Genomic DNA, 16,347 nt, shown 5'->3' on the forward strand with positions numbered 1-16,347 from the left:
GAATTGGGTTTCGATTTGTTGTTGTTTGATACTTAAGCCATCAAGGAGTATAGCTTTATACGTGAATATAATGTAATAGAGACATGAATATGTAGAACGAAAACCATATGTGAAAAGTGAAGAAAAGGCTTGTTTCCATTAGTTGAAATTTTACAAACTATTCAAATTTAAGCGTTTTACATTATGAATCTTAGTCCTGGTGTAGTATACATCAATCAGTTGTACAGATTAGGTTTTGTAGCACGAATTTGAAACGTTTTCTTTTTAAAATGAAAAATATAAATCTGTAAGCCAGTTGGTAAACTTTTTCCGACAACCAGACGTGTTCAGTTAAAAGATATAGAAAAAAGTTTGTATATATATATCAAACATATATAGTTGATAAAGATGATGTAGAGGAAAGACTCTCTTGCATTGGTCTACTATCTTTGAGGGAAGAAGCGTCGCCGTTTAGTAGCATCTCTTTTTCGAGGTGGAAGCAATAGCTTTCGAAAACTCTAAAACTCACTGTCACTCTGAAGTCAAGGAGGAAGAGAAGCTCCAACTCCATTTTGTTTAAGTCCGCATTGGTCACGCCTCCAACCCGAGCATAGAACTCATTGTTGTAATGCCTGTGAAGATGAAATTAGGTAGTTAAAAGTGGCACTTAACCTAGGTAACAAAGTTTGTCATCAGTTTATGTTGGTTAGATATGAAATGTATCTTTTCAATTTGTAAATTAGTTAAGACACACAACTACAGACAGTTTTATAGTCAGTCTAATATAATTCACGATATAAAAAAAAAATCAAGAAAGGGTTAATTACTTACACGTCGTCTAGTATCTTCGAAGCAATCATGACACAAGTGACGAGGAGTCTATGAACATTCAAGGATACAACCAAAGAACCAGGATACTTATGAGCCAACCGGTCTATGTACACATACCCGACAACGAAACACGACGGGCTACATTTTGTGTACTTATATATCCTCTCAAGGTACTTTGCTATAGTTATGCTCGGTGCTCTCACGCCGTGAAACGCCTCCAAGCTCTTCCCGAATCCCTTAGTTTGCTTAGTTAACCACTCGTTCCGTGCCACGAGCTTCTCCATCACGTGGGAGATTATAGTCAGCACTCTTGGAGTGGCTGCTTCCGTTGGCGGCTCTGGTCCCACGACCGGGTCAAGTTCATCGTCTCCGGCTGCGGTTAACATGGGTTCGCCTTCAATTCTCTCGTTAATGGGCCATATTTTGTATCGTTCGTTTTGGGTATTGTCTTGTTGATTGGGTGGTGGAGATACGATGAGCTTAAAATGTTACGTGGGGATACGTCTGACTTTGAACCAGCTTGTGAGTTAGGCTTGACACGTGTCTCTTCGCGAGAAGATAGGATTCTGATGATTTTTGTATATTACCTTGAGCAATTATTAAATATGTTGTAAAACAAATAGCTTTATTTTTCGCAAACAAATAATAAGATTCACATTCGATATTCCTATTCATATTCTTTTTTTTTTACCAAAAGATTTTGCGAGTCTTCGTCCATAATTTTCTCGTTGGGGAAGTACACAAACTGTATTATAGATACTGGCATTATAATCCTATTATTATCTTGAAGTAAACACTAAATATAGATATATACTAATGTTAGATACCTACTTATTTAAAAAAGGCATACATACGCGTTACTGAGGAGTGAGGATTAATTATGTAAAAAGACATACGAGATCACTAGCTAGCTAGTTCAAATTTCAGAGAATTCTCTTTTAAAATCAACTTCTTATGAAATAGATTGTGATTTCTTTACGGGTTGGGATCCCAAAATTTCAGGACGGCCTGATCAAAAGTTAGAAATTCTATTTAAAAAAACAAATTTCGCTATTCAAGAGTCAACTATAGATAGAGCCCTTCAAAGTTCAAACTAGTTAAGAAATTAAATATTTTAATAGTTACTATACATGGCTCATTATATCAATAATTAAAACATGTGTTAAACTGTTTAGATCGATGATAATATAGATGTTGATGTGGCCTAATTCATTAACTCACATGTCACAACTACATCTATACATATCAAATGTTAGGGATACCAAAAGACATCTTACAAGTTACAACTCATAACAACTGATAGTATCTTTCAAACTAGTTAAGAAAATGTACCCTAACTATATAATATCGATGTTTTAAATAAATAAAAACGTGCCTTAATATTAAGTAATTAAGACATGTAATAAAGCATTGCTTACGCGTTTAAAACGATATCAAGAAAATTCTTGGAAATCACACAAGTAACTAATTATAGTAATTAGTAATAGTATCGACCCGAAAGAACGAGTTTTAAGGTTTGCCACAGAGAGAACAAAATCTATCGAGCAAAGAAAAAATCAGATAAGCCTTGACGAATGACGACGATCGAATTATCATTAATATGCATGTTTTCATATAAAATTCACATGACGGCTCGTTATTACACCACGTGGATTTTTCCACCGCGTGAGCACACGTTTTCACTAGGTATAAATACAGATCAACCCTACCTCTCTTTCTTCTCACACACACACCTTCTTCTACGTGATTCGCACACCACTGTAAAGACTCTCTTTCGTTCTTTGCATTCTCATTCGATTCGTAAAAAAAAAATTGTTCATAGATTGTAATCTGTTTCGTTTTGTAATCTTCCCTTATCGGCTTTTCGAGTTTTTCTACATTTTACCAAGGTTGTGAATCGGACTAATCGATCTCGGTTTACCAATCAAGTGAGTGCATCTTCCTCCACAGAAGCTTTCAAAAGCGTAACAATGATTACAATTCACATCTAACTACAAAAACACACACACAACTTTACATGCGCTTATCTTTGAAACGTAACAAATTATTATACGACATTTGTTAAATTTAAAACACAAAACCCCATCATGCATCCATATTGCTACGATCTGAAATCCCAAATTGATCATTTTTTTTCCAAGATTTAATTCTGAGCTAGCTCTGAAATGTTCATGAATAATCTTTGACCTACGTGCAGGATTCTTTCGTGTGTTTACTGATCGTCAAATACCAAAAAAAATTAAACGTCTGATTCTCTATACATTTTCCTTAATTTTACAAAATTATTTTGTTCATCAATCATCATCATGTCTCTAAGTATGGAGCCAAAGTGTGACCACTGTGCAACCGCACAAGCAGTGATTTATTGCAAATCCGATTTGGCTAAACTATGCCTAAACTGCGACGTCCATGTACACTCAGCGAATCCTCTGTCTCATAGGCACACACGTTCTTTGATCTGCCAGAAATGCTACTCACAGCCAGCCATAATTCGCTGTCTTGACGATAAGGTTTCGTACTGCCAAGGTTGTCACTGGCATGCAAGCAACTGCTCGGTGTTAGGACATAGACTTCAGAGCTTGAACCCTTTCTCTGGTTGTCCTTCTCCGACAGATTTTGTCAGAATGTGGTCTTCCATTCTTGAACCTTCTGTGTCTGGTTTGGTTAGTCCTTTCGTTGGTTCTTTTCCCTTGAATGGCCCCAACAATGACGTGTTCGGAATGGCGAAATTCAACGAATTAGATGGTTTGATCGCTTCCTCTTATTCCATGGTGCCACACAACATCAGTTACACTCAGAATCTCAGTGATCAATCATCTTTCTTTTGCATGGAATCTAAGGTACTATATAGAGGAATTAAACTCGTTTTATAAGTTCTTGATGGACAATGCAGTTCTCATTTATGTGTGTGTGTGTTTGAGTGTTTCCAGGGATGTCCTGATTTGTTTCTTGAACTTGAAGAAGATCTATGCGAAGAGCTAAATCTGGATAATGCGCCGTTAAACTTTGACGTTGGAGATGATATCATCGGATGCTCATCAGAAGAACACATAGAACCAGACCATACGGTACCAAATTGCCTATTGATCGACAAGGATAACACAACCGTTACCGCGCGCGCCTCAAACTTTACTATTATAGACAAGGCTTTAGAGGTCTCTTTAGCATTTTGTTGTTGGAGTTTCGAATACCTCAAGAAAACTCTATTATGAAAATTGAGTTATATTCTGTTTTCAGACAGCATCACCTGGACAACAAGATTACACGAGCTATCAGTCAGGTCCGTTTCAGATGAACATCAACACTACTGGACTTGCTCTTCCTCCATCACCTGTCTTGTTCGGACAAATCCATCCGACCATGTCACTTACCATCTCCAACGTCACAGGTGAAACCAGCGCAGCGGATTACCAGGATTGTGGGATGACTCCAGGGTTTATAATGAGTGAAGCGCCATGGGAATCAAATCTTGAACATCGTTGTCCACAAGCAAGGGACCAGGCTAAGTTGAGATACAAGGAGAAGAGATTAAAGCGCACGTAAGTTTTATTATAAAACTTTTATTCTTTTATTAAAAAATGGTTACAAAAACAGAGTTCATACCAAACTTAATTAGATAGGATGTTTTTAAAATCATGTTTTATATATTTGTTTTGAATTGTAGTTTTGGGAAACAGATTCGATATGCATCTCGCAAAGCTAGAGCTGACACGAGAAAAAGAGTGAAAGGAAGATTTGTGAAAGCTGGCGACAATTATGACTATGACCCATCATCTCCCGTCTAATAACCAATGACTACTATACAAAAATAGAAATGTAAAGTTGCTTCTTCTTTCCACAAACAGAGACAAATCATGCTTCATCATGATGATGATAAGGTTGGTAAAAACAGTTCCTTGTCGGTAAAGTAATGTAATATTTTGTCTTATTGTGTACAGTGTCTTTTATGAATCGAAGAAATCAACATGTTGAGGCATGGGAACGTTGGAGAAGAAACAGAACGAAGATGGTGGAAGCCAAAATGGTTAAAATATCGTAAATAACAAATCTCCTCTGTTTTTGAATCTTTTACCCGTTTATGGGATTTTTGTTTTCCTTTAATAATAGGAAAAATCCTAATTCACATTTTCCAAATAAGTTCCCCAGATTACTTTTTCATGAATAAAGTAGCAGTGATTACAACCTGCTTCATTCTTTTGTCTGTATAAAGGCTGTATACATAGCACGCGCTTAACGTGCTTCAAGGCTATTAAGGAAACTAGTTCTTTAGGCTGAAGGCTGAAGAAGCCATAACACCAATTTCCTAAAATTACTTGATTAGTGAGTTAATTAGCTGAAGGCTGAAGAAGCCATAACACTAATTTCTATCACTGTATTAAGAAGATATTTCACTTGTGAAAAAGTTTAGTTACTATAGTTCTTGTATATATATCATTAATTCTAACAAAATGCCAAACAAGAGATTTCATATCCATATGCCGCTCTGATTAATTCCTGCTTCAACATTGAGTTTAATGACTTTTTTTTTTTTTTGTAGCAATTTTTTATGGAACACTTTTGTTCTTTGCATGTGGTTTACAAACGCTGCATATATAGTAGAAAATAACAAAAGATTCGAAGAATAAACTCAGTAACAAACTATCCTTCTTTCTTTCCTTTCTATTGCAGATATCTTTTTTTTGTTTTTTTTTTGTTTTTGCTATTTTAAGCCAATAAAATTCTAAGCTTCATAAACTAAATTTCCCAGATTTTTTCTTAACAGAAAAAAATTGCATAAAAACCCTAGGAATATTTATATCTTGCACCAAAAAAAAAACTAAATATCAGAGAAACACAAACGGAACCTCATCATGATCATTGCTACTAACTTGTTCACTTCTATCCTCCACGGTCGTCGTCGCCGACGGTGAAACAACGTGGATGTCGTGATCTCCGACGAGGCACCGGCGCGTGAGTTTCTGACAAGAAGTGCATAGCACGCGCCTCACGTGTCTCCAAGCTAGAAAATTCGCTCCGTGAACCCACCGGTCACATTTCCTACAAAGAAACGCCGAGTCAGCCTCACAGAACACGTAGGCGTCTCCGCTACAAAGCTCACATCTCACCGGAACACTCGGAGTCGTGCAGAGACTCCGGCAACCTCCTCCTCCTCCGTCGCTTCTTCTTCTGCTCTCTTCTTCATTCAAACCTCTACACATTTTTTCTCAAACTTTGCTCTTTCTCTTTCTCTTTCTCTCTCTTTCTTGTTTGTTCTTGTGGTTGTGGTGGTGATTGTGGAAGGAAAGATTTGTAAGTAGGAGAAACGTTGCACATTTTATATAGGAAATTAAATTATTTGTGTTGTGGTATTGTTGTTGTTTGTTGTACACGTGGATGAATCTTGCCCTTTTATTTTGACGTAAATGCCCTTAATAGGGGTAACATAGTCATGATGAAAACGTTTCTCCTCCAAGCAATTTTATCGTCCTCATATTTTTTGGATGCATATTCAAGTTTCGAAACAAAACTCATGTACTACGACTCTCATCACCCACCACTTCAATATGAATCATTGATATGATGTTAGTTTGTAGTATTATATCGTAATGTCTGTAAAATGATTACGATGTACGAGAAAATCCAAATTATTGAGGATTTATAAATTTAAACAGAAGCACCAAAAGGTACAAAAAAGTTGACTAACCATCAATCTATTATGATTTCCAAAGCCAAAACATAGCTAATCGTGTAGTTATCTCATTTTTTTCCAAGGTAAACAGTATACATTTTGAGGCTTTGCATTATATTTAAGGTTCTAAATTAGTCTGACCAAAAATCTGCTTTTTTTGTTGTGCACCATCTGTTCTTATGTTTAAGAATTGTGAGAAAATTTTATCAAAAAAGATGTAAGAAGAAAAATGAAAGATGGTACAAATGAGATTAGTGGAGGATAAGGGGGGTAAAGCATAAGAAACGGCTAGAATTTAGGGGTTGTATCAATATCTGTGTTATTAGTTGTCTTTGGGAGCCATTGTGTGGTGGTTAATCAGTCAACGTTTATTTAATTATATAAGCTTACTATCACAACAAGCAAAAAGGACTTCACTTAGCTTGTATGGTTCACATTTAAAGATTTTGTTTGTTTTGTTTTTTTAATTAGTGAAAGCTACCCCACGAATTCCAAATACTACAGTTAATTTTAAATGGTTTGATTATTATTAATTTATTAGAGGTGCTATACATTGCGTGTGATTGATTTACTAGTAAGGATTAAAGTATGTATATATATATATATAAGTTAGTACTCAAAAAGCATTTTAACATCACAATGTTCGGTTTTGTAGTTAACATCACATTATTCGTAAACCATGCTTTTGTATACTATGTTATGACTTGTATTCAAATTTAGATGTGCGTGTGTGAATTATACACCACAAAAATGTTACTTTTTTTGGGGGTTAAAATTGTATAAACTACAATATACATCCTGAAAAAGCTTTGAATGTGAACCATACAATTGAAGTCCCCTTTGTTCCATCTCAATTATAGTGTAAGTTTATTATATTAACCCATTGTGAAAACAACTTAATTAACACATACACCAATTCTTAAAAGAGAAGATAAAATAATTATTTGAAGACCACTCGTTTGAATCCTTCATTAGGCAAAGTAGTGAGAGTTAAAGACATCCATGTTCGAAATCTATATCATTACATCTCTCTAATCAAAATAATAAGATAGCTATTACAAATGTTTAGTGTTAACATAAATAGATTGCTAAAATATATTTTATCGTTTAAATATGAAGCATAGGCAACATATGATATCCGTCGCCATCGTGTAGACATGTAATGACGACGGAGTTATACATTTCGTTAACTTAAATTCTATAAACTACAAAAAAATTTACGTGAAGATAGAGATAAGTGTAGAGTATATAATAATCACAAATTAAATGTCTTGAATGATATTTAATGTTATTTAGATTCTTCCACACCACATGTTTGATATTAAAGACTAATCCGAACAAATCAAAACGTTGATTATTAATTAGAGACGCGCCATATAGTTTCGGTAGGTATTTCCCATGCTTGTTCAACTAGAGTAGTTGTTCCTTTTTATGGCTTTAATCTTGCTTTGATACGGCGAAAATTTGGAAATAGTGAATCAAATTGACGGGGTTTTTATTTTTTTTGGAAAAATGATATTTTATGAGTGAGGCAACAATAAAATAAATTTTAGGTGAAGCAAAAATACAAAAACATATGTTCCCACCTTGAAATCTTGAGTTTGTTAGATGGTCTGAAGGAAGAATGCTTAGAAATCTCTGAAACATAAGTAAAAGACCAAAACGATCTATTATTTAGCAACAAACAATGAGAATCTATTATACGAAATAATAAAATATAGAATATATAAAGACCTTGAACAAAAAAAAAAGAGAAAATGATAAACAGAAGAGAAATATAAGTCTTTTTATAGAGAATGATTTGTATATTGAGTGAATGAATATATTACAATGTTTTACTCTCTATTTATACAGGAAAGAAGTTATAGAGAAGTCTAATTACATAATATACAGTTGACATAAATAGATGATATGATGATCCTTAACATATTCTCTAATTACAGAATATACAGTTGACATAAATAGATGATATGATGATCCTTAACATATTTTTGATTGATTCTTGATTGATTCTTGATTGATCCTTGATACGCCCCCTCAAGATGGAGGGGTCTTGTGAACTCCAATCTTGGACGTGAGATACTGAAAAGTGGTGCGTGAAAGCGGTTTAGTTAGAGTATCGGCAAGTTGATCCTTGGTGGAGATGTGTTTGACTCGTAGGTGACCAGCTTGAATTTGATTTCTAATGAAGTGATAATCCATTGCAATATGCTTCATGCGGGAATGAAAGACAGGGTTAGCGCAGAGGTATGTGGCGCCAATATTGTCACAATAAATGACAAGAGCAGCAATAAAAGAGACACCAAGTTCAGTAAGAAGGGAACATATCCATGTTAACTCAGAAGAAGTGTTTGTGACAGCTCGGTATTCTGCTTCTGTGGAGGAGCGAGCTACACCTTTCTGCTTTTTGGAAGACCAAGAGATGGGGTTCTGACCGATGTAGACAACGTAAGCGTTGGTAAAAACAAAGTCATCTACATCACCCGCGCAATCAGAGTCCGAGTAGGCATGAAGAGAGAGTGGAGTGTTGCGAGCAAGAAAAATACCATGAGTAGGTGTTCCGGCGAAATATCGTAATACACGCTTAGCTGTTTGCCAATGATCGGTCGTTGGCGAGTGCATGAACTGAGAGAGCTTGTTGACGGCAAAAGAAATATCAGGACGAGTGAAAGCTAAGTATTGGAGACTGCCCACAACACGACGATACTCTGTTCCATCAGATAGTTTGATACTGGAGTTCAACGCCAGTTTCGGTGATGTAGCCATAGGGGTAGTAGCAGGCTTAGCATGGAGCATGTTGTGACGAGACAAGAGATCAAGAATGTAGCGTCATTGAGAGAGATGAAGACCAGTGGAGACTCGTTTGGCTTCAATACCCAGAAAATAGGAGAGTTCCTCATGATCCTTGACGGAAAACCGATCAGCCAAAGAGTTGAGAGTGGCTTAAACAAGACGATGATCACTTCCTGTGACTAAGATGTCATCAACATAAATTAACATGTAGACATAAGATGTACCTTTCTTTAGAATAAAGAGTGAAGTGTCAACCAACAAATTTGTAAAACCAACTGAGAGAAGATAGTTACGGAGCTCCATGTACCAAGCTCTAGGAGCTTGTTTGAGACCGTACAAGGCTTTCTTGAGATGACAGACATAGTGTGGCCGATCCTTGTCAATGAAACCAAGTGGTTGAGTCATGAAAACATCCTCTGTTAATGTACCTTGAAGAAATGCATTGTTAACGTCGAGCTGACGAATAGGCCAATCGAGTTTAACGGCAATGTCGAGAACAGTTTGGATGGTGGTTGACTTGATGACGGGACTAAAAGTCTCATTGTAGTTGAGACCCTCTTATTTCTTGTAGCCCTTCGCAACCAATCGAGATTTGTAGCGATGAACAGAGCCATCGGGTTTGAATTTGGTGCGGTAGACCCACTTGCATCCTATGACGTTGACAGGCGGAGGAGGGGGAGGAACTAAATTTCAAGTGTTATGAAGAACCTGAGAATTGAATTCGTCAGACATTGAAACCCGCCAGCGATCATCTTTGAGAGCGTCGGAAAAAGTTTGCGGTTCCAGATCGGATTGAGCAAGTGTGGCAGCGAGAGAGTACTTGATATTGGGTTTGACAATACCCGATTTTGAACGTGTGGCCATGGTATGTCGGGGAGGTGGAACAGCAACCACCGGTGCTGGAAGAACAACCACCGGTGCTGGAAGAACAACCACCGCCAGAACCGGCAAGACAGACGGCGATGAGGATGAAGAAGGCGTAGTCGAGGAGGACGAGGGAGAGGTTGGTGGACTCGGAGACTGGGCCGTATGATTAGGAGACACATGATGGGTTGGGTCTGAATTCGTATCAGAATGGGCCGGACTTTCAGAGTGGGCTTCATTAGCTGTATGAGGTGATGCTTGTAATCCAGAATCAATCGAGGAACCCGACATGAGAGACGGCGAAGGACCAGAGGACGAAGGTGATTCCGGTGGCGAAGGAGATGAAAGCGGAACAAGTGGCACTAGAGTGTATGGGTAATGAGAGATGATGGGAGTGTTTGGTGTATCATGATGAAGCGAAGCTGGAAGGGATGTAAAGGGAAAGGAAGTTTCATCGAACTTAGCATGTCGAGAAGCATAGATACGGCCGGTTTGTGGGTTTAAACAAAGGTAAGCACTTTGAGTTAAGGAATAACCAAGAAAGATACACGGAGAGGATTTTGGTTCAAGTTTATTTGAGGTATAAGGACGTAACCAAGGAAAGCATAGACAGCCGAAGGTTTTGAGTTTAGTGTAGTTAGGAGCGATTTGAAACAGTTGTTGATATGGGGATTTATTGGAGAGAACAGGTGTTGGCATACGATTAATGAGATAAACGGCAGTGGACAGAGCATAGGGCCAGTATGATGATGGGATAGAAGCATGGCTTAAAAGCGATAAGCCAGTTTCAAGAATGTGGCGGTGTCGCCATTCGGAGAGACCATTGTGTTCAGGGATGTGAGGAGGTGTGGTGAGATGAGTAATTCCATTAGTAGAAAGAAAGTCTCGAAGAGCTATATATTCACCACCATTATCAAAGAAGAAAGTGCCAATTTTTGTTTGAAACCTGTTTTCCACAAGAGCTTTAAAACGAATAAAGGTTTGTTTGACATCAGATTTTAGTTTTAGTGGATAAAACCATATGGATCGAGTATGATGATCAACAAAGATGAGGTAGTATTTGTAGTTATCAATGGATATAATGGGGGATGTCCAAACATCACTAAAGAGAATTTCAAGGGGACGAGAAGAAGAGATAGAGGTATCAGAAAAAGATAACTTGTGACTTTTATTAATGGAGCAATCTCTGCATAGAGAGTTTATTTGAGAGGGAGAAAAAGGTAAAGAAAACTGAAAAATAATAAACTTAAGAATACGAAGGGAAGGATGACCCAAACGAGAATGCCAATCCTGTAAAGTTGGTTTGATTGATGTGGAGGTGAAAGTAAGATAGGATGATGGTGAGGGAGAGAGAAGTGGCCACTCGTACAGCTCGTCTCTAGTTCAACCTTGGAGTAAGCGGACCCCCGTTCTGAGATCCTTCACCTGAAAATATGCCGGGAAAAAGGGAACCAAAACTTGGTTAGCATTGCATAAGCAATAGACTAATATTAGATTTTTGTGTATTTGAGGAACACAAAGGACATCTTTGAGAGTTAAAGCATTAGAGGATGAAGAAAGAGATGTGGAACCAATGTGTGTGATCTTCAAACCAGAGCCATCACCAATCAGCACCTCCTCACCACCATTGTAGGGTTGATGAAGAGAGAGGTTGCTTAAGTCAGAGGTTATGTGATGAGTGGCACCAAAGTCTAAAACCCGCAACATGGCCATCTTGAGGTACACTCTGTCTCCTACCTGAAACTCAAGATCTCTCCTCCTCCTATCTGCATAACTCCTCTGTCTATCCTGAGCAAAACTAGCACCAAACATGCTCCTCTCCCCCACCTGAGTCCAGCATAATGGTGTACGACATGGCCTCCCATACAAAGCCTCATAAGGAGCCATCTTAATTCTCGCCTGATAGCTGTTGTTGTAAGCAAACTTTACCAGGTTCAGGTGATCTGCCCAATGGCCACCCCAATCCAACACACACATCCCCAGCAAATCCTCCAGCGTCTGGATCGTCCTCTCTGACTGTCCATCAGTCTGGGGATGATAAGCTGTACTCATATGCACTTTAGTGCCCATCTCTGCCTGAAATGCCTTCCAGAACACTGAAGTGAACTTAGAATCCCTATCAGATACAATGCTCGCTGGCACCCCATGCAACCTGACTATCTCCCTCACATACTTCTTAGCCAAGACCGCTGCTCCATCAGTCTTCTTAATGGCCAGAAAATGTGCTGACTTAGTCAACCGGTCCACAATGACCCAAATAGCATCAAAGGTCCGTGACACTGGCAATCCCACCACAAAATCCATAGTGATCATATCCCACTTCCACTCAGGAATGGGTAAACTCTTCAGTAACCCGCCAGGAACCTGATGCTCAGCCTTCACTAGCTGACACACATCACACCTCGAAACCCAACTAGCCACATCCTTCTTCATCTCGACCCAATGATAGTACCTCTTGAGGTCACAGTACATCTTGGTCGCTCCTAGATGAATGGATAACTTGCTCGCATGAGCCTCTCTCAGAATCTCCTGTCTCAACTCCTCATCCTTGGGCACACACACACGACCGTGCACCAAGATAGTACCATTATCTGAGACCTGATACTCTGAATCCACATCCTTAGAGGCATTCACCAGCCCCAAATCCTTCTCCTGAGCCAACCGCACTCTACTCAGAAGATCTGCTCTATCTACTGCTTCCAAACCCAACGGTTCCTGTGAAACAGCACATAAGCTCAAAGCACTGATCTCCCCTACCAGAGACTCCATCTCCTGCTCCTGAGCCGAAGCTACCCTCTTCCGACTCAGAGCATCTGCAACCGTGTTAGCCTTACCAGGATGATAGGCTATCTCCAAATCATAATCTGCCACAAGCTCCATCCACCGCCTCTGTCTCAAATTCAGCTCAGGCTGAGTGAATATATACTTCAGGCTCTTATGATCTGTAAACACCTGTACCTTTGCACCATAAAGATAAGATCTCCAAATCTTCAGGGCAAAAACTACAGCACCCATCTCCAAATCATGAGTAGGATAGTTGCCTTCATGCACCCGCAACTGCCGCGAAGCATAGGCAATCACCTTCCCATGCTGCATCAGAACACACCCCAAACCAACTCTAGATGCATCTGTATAAACCACATAGGGTTCTCCCTGCTCAGGCAAAGCCAACACTGGCGCAGTAGTCAACATCTCCTTCAGGCTTGCAAAGCCTTCCTCACACTCTTCTGACCAGACAAAAGGAACATCCTTCCCTGTCAACTTAGTCATAGGATGTGCTCTGCTTGCTAACCCCTGCACAAATCTCCTGTAGTACCCTACCAATCCAAGGAAACTCCTGATCTCTGTGGCATTCTGCGGTCTAGGCCAATCTCTGATAGCCTGAATCTTCTCTGGATCTACAGAAACCCCCTCTACAGAAACAATGTGACCCAGAAAGCCTATCTCACGCTGCCAAAAACTACACTTGCTCAACTTGGCAAACAACTTCTGCTCCCGCAGCTTCTCCATAACTGCCCTCAAATGCACTGCATGCTCCTCAGGACTCTTAGAATAGACCAGGATATCGTCGATGAAAATGATGACAGATACATCCAGAAACTCCTGAAACACACTGTTCATCAATCTCATAAACGCTGCTGGCGCGTTAGTCAATCCGAAGGGCATCACCACAAACTCATAGTGCCCATATCTCGTCCTGAAAGCAGTCTTCCTCACATCTGCCTCATCTATCGGTATCTGATGATAACCCGACGCCAGATCTACCTTGGAGAACCAAGTAGCACCCCTCAACTGATCCAACAACTCATCGATCCTAGGAAGAGGATACTTGTTCTTCACAGTGACCCGGTTCAAACCCCGATAATCAATACACAACCTGAAACTCCCATCCTTCTTCTTCACAAACAACACCGGCGCTCCCCACGGTGATACACTAGGACGGATGAATCCCTTACTCAACAAATCTTCTAGCTGCTTCTTCAGCTCTGCCATCTCTGCTGGAGCCATTCTGTAAGGAGCCTTGGATAACGGTGTCGTCCCCGGTTCCAGTTCAATGGTAAAAGGATCCGACCGAGATGGTGGTAATCCCTGCAAAGACTGAAACACATCCTCAAACTCTTCCACTACTGGAATACCGCTAACCGTAGACTTCCCCACTGACTCTGGCATAGATATAGTAACCAGATAAGCCTCACGGCCCTTCTCGATCATCTTCCCAGCCTGAATGGCTGAGATCACGAGACTCCCTGAAGTCGGTCTAATACCCTGAAAAACCAACTTCCCTCCTGGACGCTCAAACTCCACTCTACCCCGATAGCAATCCAAATGCACCATATGCCGATGCATCCAATCCATCCCGAGAATAACATCATACAGCTCCACTGGACTGATAAGCAAATCTGCTGGCCACGACTCTCCTGCGATCTGAATATCAATTCCTCTAGCTCGTCCAATCACTCTCAGGAACTCGCCTCCCGCAACTCTGACAACTCCTGCACGCTCTCCAGGATCCCCGCTGATCCCCGCACACTCTGCACACTCTGGAGTAATGAAGCTATGCGAAGCTCCAGAATCAAACATAACGTGGGACTTAAACCCGCCCACCAACAAGGTCCCTACACAAACCTCATGTGTTGAGAACCTAACAATTTATCACAGGAACATAAAATCTGACCCTACAAAAATTCACAAAGATTAAGTACCAGAAATTATACCTGTGATCGCCCCGGCACTGGTTCCACCAGTCTCTACTGTCGAGTAAACACGTGGCGCCTGCTCAATCCGTGCCACCTGCTGACCTCCAGGCTGCACCTGCTGCAACGCTGCCACTGCTGCCGGCTGTAGCTTGGGACAAAAAGGCCTAATGTGCCCTGTCTCCCTACAGTGATAACATACCCGAGGCCCCGCAGTCGGAACACTCCTCTTGGGACAACTAGCAACCCTGTGATCCTTGCTCCCACACCCGAAGCAACCCGCACCACTCGGCTTCTGCGTAGCCTCCCACTTCCTCTTGGTTCCCTGAGCATGCCTACCGCCCCTGCTAGAACCACCCTGCTGCTGAGCCTTACTAGGCTGAACTGCTGGAGCAACCGGCACTGACTGTGCCCGGATATCCTCCTCAATCTCTGCTGCAGTCTCCACCAACTCTGCACGCGTAGCATAATACCTCCCTCTACAGTGAACTCTCAACTCATCACGTAGAGCTCTCATAAACCTCCTAACCTGAGCCTCCTCAGGCTCCATAGCTCGACCCCCATAACACAGAAGTCGACTGAACTCCAAGTCCAGCTCCCGCACTGACCGTGTCCCCTGAGACAACTGAAGGAACTGCACCTCCAACCGATCCAATGCCTCTCTCGGAAAATACTTGCGGTTGAACTCCAAAACGAAGTCAGCCCAAGTCATCTCCCGCTGCACTCTCCTAGCAGCCACAGATCTCCACCACAACTCAGCATCTCCAGTCAAAAAGTAGACCCCTATGTCCACCCAGAACTCCTCAGGACATCTCAAGGTATGGAAGTTGCGTTCCACCCTCGTCCTCCACGCATCCGCAGCAGTAGGATCCACACCTCCCGGAAACTGCTCGGTACGTAACTTACCCATCTCTGACAACATGCTGAGATAACGAGCATGAACTCCCACATCCGCAGCCACTGGCTGCCGCTCCTCCGCCACCACTGGTGGCACTACCTGAGCCTGAGCCGGCACCACAGGTGGTAACCGCTCCAACAACTGTGCTAGCATAGCCACAACGTCAGTACCAAGGACTCCACCCGCTGGGACCCCCACACCCGGGACCCTAGCATCACCGGCCACTGGAGCATCAATACCGCCCCCTCCTGCCACACTCACGGAATCCCCCGGAACATCCTGCGACTCGCCAACACCCTCAGCTGTCACACTCTGGTCCTCGGTCTCACTAACCACTGGGGCTCTACCCCTACCACGACCACGTCCGCGACCACGTCCGCGTCCACGACCTCGACCAGTCACAGCATCCTCTCTAACCATCTGCACTACCATGAACAGAAGGCTAAGCAAACAATTTCTATTATAACACAGAAACATAAATTCACCGTGGAATCACACACTCGGCTCGAAGACGATGTTCTAGGACTTCATGCCACACACAATTGACTAACTCACATAATCAATCAAGACATGCAATCCCAAACATCTACAACAGAAACCTAGTGAACCCAAACCTAGAA

General features: G+C 41.0%; 3 protein-coding genes across 4 annotated transcripts; 1 reads left to right on the forward strand and 2 right to left on the reverse strand.

Moving 5' to 3' along the window:
- LOC104746630 (cyclin-U1-1-like) lies at positions 339-1,280 on the reverse strand. The gene is made up of 2 exons (XM_010468150.2): positions 811-1,280; positions 339-611 (listed from the first exon to the last, which is right to left on the reverse strand). Exons 1-2 carry the CDS (start codon positions 1,194-1,196, stop codon positions 365-367), a joined length of 633 nt encoding a protein of 210 aa, XP_010466452.1. The 5' UTR covers positions 1,197-1,280; the 3' UTR covers positions 339-364.
- LOC104746632 (zinc finger protein CONSTANS-LIKE 12-like) lies at positions 2,562-5,146 on the forward strand. Of its 2 annotated transcripts, XM_010468153.1 has the most exons (7): positions 2,562-2,738; positions 3,008-3,650; positions 3,741-3,965; positions 4,048-4,090; positions 4,199-4,349; positions 4,475-4,626; positions 4,749-5,146. In XM_010468153.1, exons 2-6 carry the CDS (start codon positions 3,117-3,119, stop codon positions 4,593-4,595), a joined length of 1,074 nt encoding a protein of 357 aa, XP_010466455.1. In that variant the 5' UTR covers positions 2,562-2,738; positions 3,008-3,116; the 3' UTR covers positions 4,596-4,626; positions 4,749-5,146. The 2 variants fall into 2 exon arrangements, with proteins under 2 accessions (XP_010466455.1, XP_010466454.1); XM_010468152.1 differs by having other exon boundaries at positions 4,048-4,349.
- LOC104746631 (B-box domain protein 31-like) lies at positions 5,382-6,113 on the reverse strand. The gene has a single exon (XM_010468151.2). It carries the CDS (start codon positions 6,006-6,008, stop codon positions 5,634-5,636), a length of 375 nt encoding a protein of 124 aa, XP_010466453.1. The 5' UTR covers positions 6,009-6,113; the 3' UTR covers positions 5,382-5,633.

The sequence above is a fragment of the Camelina sativa genome, chromosome 15, assembly GCF_000633955.1.
Source record: "Camelina sativa cultivar DH55 chromosome 15, Cs, whole genome shotgun sequence".
Taxonomy (NCBI): Eukaryota; Viridiplantae; Streptophyta; class Magnoliopsida; order Brassicales; family Brassicaceae; genus Camelina; species Camelina sativa.